Raw genomic sequence first — 6,294 nt, forward strand, 5'->3', positions numbered from 1 at the left:
TTAACTGCATTGGATTAATTAAGATTCAGCCTTGTATTCATTAAAATTCATCAACAGTACCATTACTATTGATTTAACCTGTTCATATTTTGTTAAGTTTCTCATACTAAAATTATCAAAGTGTGCACCATATTCACAAAATCAATGAAAATAAATTTATTTTAAATTAGATTATTAATACGTTTGAATTTTTTTTAGATTACAGTGACACAAGGTACGCCATGTTAGTGCCTCCCAGGAGCCATGTCCTCCTCCAGTGTGAAGGTCAAGGTCATACTGTGGTGGTCACTATGGCAATGGATCAGATTAGTGTTCTTCCTCATGTTTCATCTTTTCTTGAAAATGTTTTCACTGTTTCACATGGTTAGACTTGCTTTTATGCCAACAGATAACAATTGCCCCCGTCAAAGTTTGTTGTTCCAAATGTGCAATATTTTTTTTACAGTGTCTAATAAGATAATATTTATTATGCCCCCCTTCGATGAAGAGGGGGTATATTGTTTTGCACATGTCAGTCGGTCCGTTGGTCGGTCAGTCCACCAAATGGTTTCTGGATGATAACTCAAGAACACTTAGGCCTAGGATCATGAAACTTCATAGGTACATTGATCATGACTGGCAGATGACCCCTATTGATTTTCAGGTCACTAAGTCAAAGGTCAAGGTCACAGTGACTCGAAACTGTAAAAAGGTTTCCGGATGATAACTAAACAATGCTTAGGCCTAGGATCATGAAACTTCATAGGTACATCGATCATAACTAGCAGATGACCCCTATTGATTTTCAGGTCACTAAGTCAAAGGTCAAGGCCACAGTGACTCAAAACAGTAAAATGGTTCCCGGATGATAACTCACGAATGCTTAGGCCTAGGATCATGAAACTTCATTGGTACATCGATAATGACTGGCAGATGACCCATATTGATTTTCAGGTCACTAGGTCAAAGGTCAAGGTCACAGTGACTCAAAACAGTAAAATGGTTTCCGGATGATAACTCAAGAATGCATTGGCCTAGGATCATGAAACTTCATAGGTACATTGATCATGACTGGCAGATGACCCATATTGATTTTCAGGCCACTAGGTCAAAGGTCAAGGTCACTGTGACTCGAAACAGTAAAATGGTTTCCAGATGATAACTCGAGAACGCTTAGGCCTAGGATCATGAAACTTCATAGGTACTTTGATCATGACTGGCAGATGACCCATATTGATTTTCAGGCTACTAGGTCAAATGTCAAGGTCACATTGACTCGAAACAGTAAAATGGTTTCTGAATGATAACTCGAGAATGCTTAGGCCTAGGATCATGAAACTTCATAGGTACATTGATCATGACTGACAGATTACCCCTATTGAAGCAGTAAAATGGTTTCTAACATATTCACACAATGGCTGCCACTACAACTGACAGCCCATTTGGGGGGCATGCATGTTTTACAAACAGCCCTTGTTATAAATATTATTTTCTTGAAATATTTTTTTAGGATTTTTATGCAACTTCTGAATTTGTTATTTAGTAATCATTATATATAAGACATTAACTTGTTTCAACTTATGTCTGTGTTTCAATTATGAATGAATGTCAATTATAGTATATTTTACATATATTTAGTGAAATATTTTAAATAAATACTGGTTTTATTGTTTTCTTTACGATTGATAAGACCACAGACACAAATCAAAATAGACAACAATATAGAAGGACGGTTTTACAAAAGATTTTTCCTAAGTTTGTTATGAACCAAATACTGGACAGTCACTCTCCCCTTCCCCCTCTCGAAACAAGAGTGCCTGAAAGGCCCAAAGTCGCTCGCCTGAGATACAAAGGAACTGACCTGCTCAGTGCAGCCCTAAGAAAGCATTAGACAAAATTTTCATACCAAGTATCATAAAGAGTGAACTATAAATTTAACTTTTATTAGAGTGCTAACAAGGTTTACTATAGCCATATTAGGATAAATTCCCCGAGCCCTGGCGGTCATGTTTTTTAACAGACCGGAACTATTTTCGAACTGATCTAAGATATCATTAAAACAAATGTTCTGACCAATTAAGTGTTATGAAGATTGGACAATGAATGTGACAATTAGAGTGTTAAGAAGTTTTTACTATAGACATATAAGGCAAAAAGCCCCACCCCCTGGCAGACATGTTTTTCCACCAACTGGAACCATTTTCGAACTCGTCCAAGATATCATTAAAAACAATGTTTTTACCATGTTTCATGATGATCGGACAATTAATGTGGCCTCTAGAGTGTTAACAATGTTTTACTATAGCCATACATGGAAAAATGCCCCGCCCCCTGGCGGCCATGTTTTTAACCAACCGGAATCATTTTCTAATTCGTCCAAGCTATCATTGGGACGAATCTTCTGACCAAGTTTTATGAAGATCGGACATGAATTGTGGCCTATAGAGTGTTAACACGGTTTTACTATAGCCTTATCTGGAAAATTGCCCCGCCCCTTGGCGGCCATGTTTTTTAAGCAACCGTGACCATCTTCGAACTCGTCCAAGACATCTTCGAGACAAATCTTCTGACCAAATTTCATGATGATCGGACAAGAAATGGCCTCTAGAGACAAATGCTGACGCAGCACAACGGACAAAAGGTGATCACAAAAGCTCACCATGAGCACATAGTGCACACACACACACACACACACACACACACACACACACACACACACACACACACACACACACACACACACACACACACACACACACACACACACACACACACACACACACACACACACACACACACACACACACACACACACACACACACACACACACACACACACACACACACACACACACACACACACACACACACACACTACTGAATGAAGAATAATGATGTGCGCTATTTACTTGCGTTGATCATTCAAAGAGCTTTTTGCTCCATGTTCTATTCGCATGATTTTAATTAATCCATACATGGACAAAGCGCATCAACAGGGCGAATCCACGCTTCTCACGGATAATCGTGTTTTTTTTACTCGTAACGCATTTTACTTAAAACGTATTACTTCAAGAGTTCCTCCAATAAACGCGCATATTAATAATGTAAATATTTGCCCTTTCATGTCTTAGTCTTTAACCAGTTCAAACATTGCCTTACGTCGACAAGGCCCAACAAACTATTAACTTTTGTATCGAATGGCCTAATCTGTCGAGATTTAACATACATACACACATTTAAGCTTTAAGAAAAAGAAGACTATAACGATAAGTACTGTCATATTTGAAACGATCGCTCGAATGTAATTTCTATGTGAATGCAAATTCATAGCAATATCGATGGTAACAGGTAAATATAAATGTGTTGTAACGCAAAATAAATAATGTTGGTTACTCAGGATACGTCATTTTAAGCTGCCCAATAGTCACAATAGCGGAATTTTGCGAGGAGCCGTAATGGGTTATTTGACTGCGATTTCTACTAATTATTGCCAATGATAAGGCGTTTGATTATATATATCCCATTAATCTTATGTGTGTAGCAATAGATATGTAATTACCTATTGTGCACGTAAATTACCCGACAGTGTAATGTTGTTATGCAAGTTTGCCGTGAGATATCTGGAACTAGTCTTATCACAATCAATACAATGTATAAAATGTTTGAGAGCTTTTGTATTTTCTGATGGCATATTGGTTACCTTAAACACAAAAGTGAAGTATTGTCTTCCGCCGTATACTACAGTCGTATTTAGTTCAAACTAGATGCGTAACAGACACTGATACCCAAATAAACGTGTTTGAACTCGGACAACACCACATGTCAGTCAAAGACCACTTCAATGTACACAAGAATCATCTGCGTACGTACGAACAACGTTTTAAAATGAAAAAAGAGCTACACGTCCACACATTTTTGCTGTTACAGTTCCTTATTTTTGATTATCTTAACATTGTGGTTGTTCATCTGTGAAAATGTTTTCCAATAAACTAACCATTTAAAGATGATTGGTAACCACAATTTTATTTTATATAAATTTAATTGTGGAAATTATAAAAAGTCCAAGATACGTCGCAGCCACATGGCATTCTTTCACAATCACCTGAAAGCACCGGAAAGATATTCAGCATGTATCGGCATATTTCAAGACTTGATAATATAATGTTTGATAGTATAAAGACAAAAGTAACAAGAAAAGCCTTCTTAAACGGTATTCGAATGTGGGACTTTTGGAAACCAAGTTACGCTAACCCCTCGACCGCTCAGGCTTCAGAAATAATTAACAGACGTTCGTTTCGAGGAAAAGCATTTACAAATGCTCATTTTACCGTCCTCTGCTGATAATTGACCGTAACAGAACATACACACTTTTACAATATTTGCTACGCGTGAGTGTCATTTCGGAATATAATAAGTCGCTGTTTTCTAGATTATTATAAATATCTCACCGTTCAATCGCCTTCAACGACGACTGCGGATCATGCGATGACTGAGATACTGTGTACACATGTAGGTGGAAAGCGGAATGTAAGTTTTTCCTTATTCTTTATATTTTACGTATTGGATTGAGCAGGTTTGAGTGTGTTCTTTGAGAGCCTAAGTAAGAAGGACTTTGTTAACGTAATTCCGTCCTTATCAATTGCTTACTTTTCAAGAAAACCGTAAGAAGGTGGTAAAAAATCAAACAAAATTCACCCCTCTCTCAGTCAAACTCTAATTTTACAGGATTTAGACCAAATATAAATATGAAAAACATTTTATTGAAATCTTTAATCATTTTTCTTCGGTTATTTCAAATTACAGCATTTCACATAAACAATCAATATTTTAATCAACGATTAAATTCGAGTGAGTTTAGAAAAACGTCTCATATGATGACGGCCGTGACTAATTATTAGATGGTCACGACAACGTACGAAAATAAAATTAATAAAATTATGCTCATGTTTTCGGCTGAGACAATGGAAAATGTCATGATGAGATGTGGTCGTTACTCCTTGACCATATTCGATAGAACTATCAGATATTTTGATCACAAAAACTGTTTTGAGATTTTCATCCGTATTTAGAAATAAAATGGGATGGGTCAGTGGATTTCTTTTTAAATAATTCATACTTTGACATTATTGAAACAATTCATTTACACGCAATATGTCTCTACATGATGTAGAGTTCAGTTGACTCTTATTATGTCGAAGTCGGATAAATCGAACTAACGGAAATTTCGAAAATAGAAGTTCATTTCCTTCTCCAATTTGAGATACAATGTTTTTCTTATTTTTAACGCATGCATATTATGTATTTTTTAATTGTCATTTGCGTGATTGTTAGCGAGAATCGGTAAGGTTACACGGCTGTTGTAGATGCAGCGAACTCCACACAACAGTTAGTGGATTCGAGACGTACGGACTTAAAATGGACCTTTTCACAGATTTTGGCATGTATTGAAGTTTGTCATTATATAAATGCTTTATTATATTGATGAATGTAAACATTGGATCTAATTAAAAAGCTCCAGGAAAAAAACAAGAATACAATTAAAGAAAGAAAAAAATGGTACATTTGAACTGGGCTCGAACAACTGACCCCTGGAGTAAAAGCCTAACGCTTAGACCACTCGGTCATCCGTGCTCATACGATGAATGGTTATTTTATACTTAATATAAGCAATCCTCGTAGTGTCACAAAATATATCAACAACAACAGAACTCTCCAAATTATTAAATCGTTTCGCGTTGCAACGTTTATAATTTTCATGTTTTTAAATCGTCAAAAGATGCATATAATGAATATTTTAGAGCATGGTAAATGTTCAGTATTACTGTTGCTAATTGGGTCATTGTCGACCTGAAATGGCTTGAAGTCACCCGGGGGTGACTAGATGCCGATTTATGTCACGCTGGGGGTAACTTCAAGCCGATTCTAGTGTCCCGGTCGGCTTGAAGTCACCCCAGGGTGACATGAATCGGCTTGAAGTCACCCTAGGGTCACAAGAATCGGCTTCTAGTCACCCCCGGGTGACTTGTGGGCCATTTCAGGTCGACAATGCCCCGAATTTTCTGCTGACATATAAACATATTGCTATAAGACCTCACCATGTAACGGCCATGTAAAATACGCACGATATAATTCAAAGGTATTTCTCAACCTTTTAAAGTAAACAGGTTTAATGTACTACATGTCCTTTCGTGGATTCTTCAAGTTTCGAGAAACATTACATCAAAGACCTATAGAATACATTTTATCAGAGACGTAGATTATCTACGTCTCTGATTTTATAGGTCTTTGATTACATGTGCCATTGTTTATACCAAA

The 6,294-nt window shown here is 36.8% G+C and overlaps 1 protein-coding gene across 6 annotated transcripts in view; it reads left to right on the forward strand.

Moving 5' to 3' along the window:
• Nucleotides 1-1,635, forward strand: part of LOC127877681 (AP-5 complex subunit beta-1-like) — a 67,290-nt gene extending 65,655 nt beyond the window's left edge. For 2 of the 6 annotated variants that reach the window (XM_052423794.1, XM_052423793.1), the window contains exon 25: nt 199-1,635. In XM_052423794.1, the coding sequence (XP_052279754.1) occupies nt 199-368 (170 nt within the window). In that variant the 3' untranslated portion in view covers nt 369-1,635. The remainder of the gene's footprint in view (nt 1-198) is intronic. The other 4 variants (XR_008048523.1, XR_008048524.1, XR_008048525.1 and 1 more) reach the window with 4 other exon arrangements.
• The last annotated feature ends 4,659 nt before the right edge of the window (nt 1,636-6,294 follow it).

Source organism: Dreissena polymorpha, chromosome 4 (genome assembly GCF_020536995.1).
Source record: "Dreissena polymorpha isolate Duluth1 chromosome 4, UMN_Dpol_1.0, whole genome shotgun sequence".
In the NCBI taxonomy this organism is placed as follows: Eukaryota; Metazoa; Mollusca; class Bivalvia; order Myida; family Dreissenidae; genus Dreissena; species Dreissena polymorpha.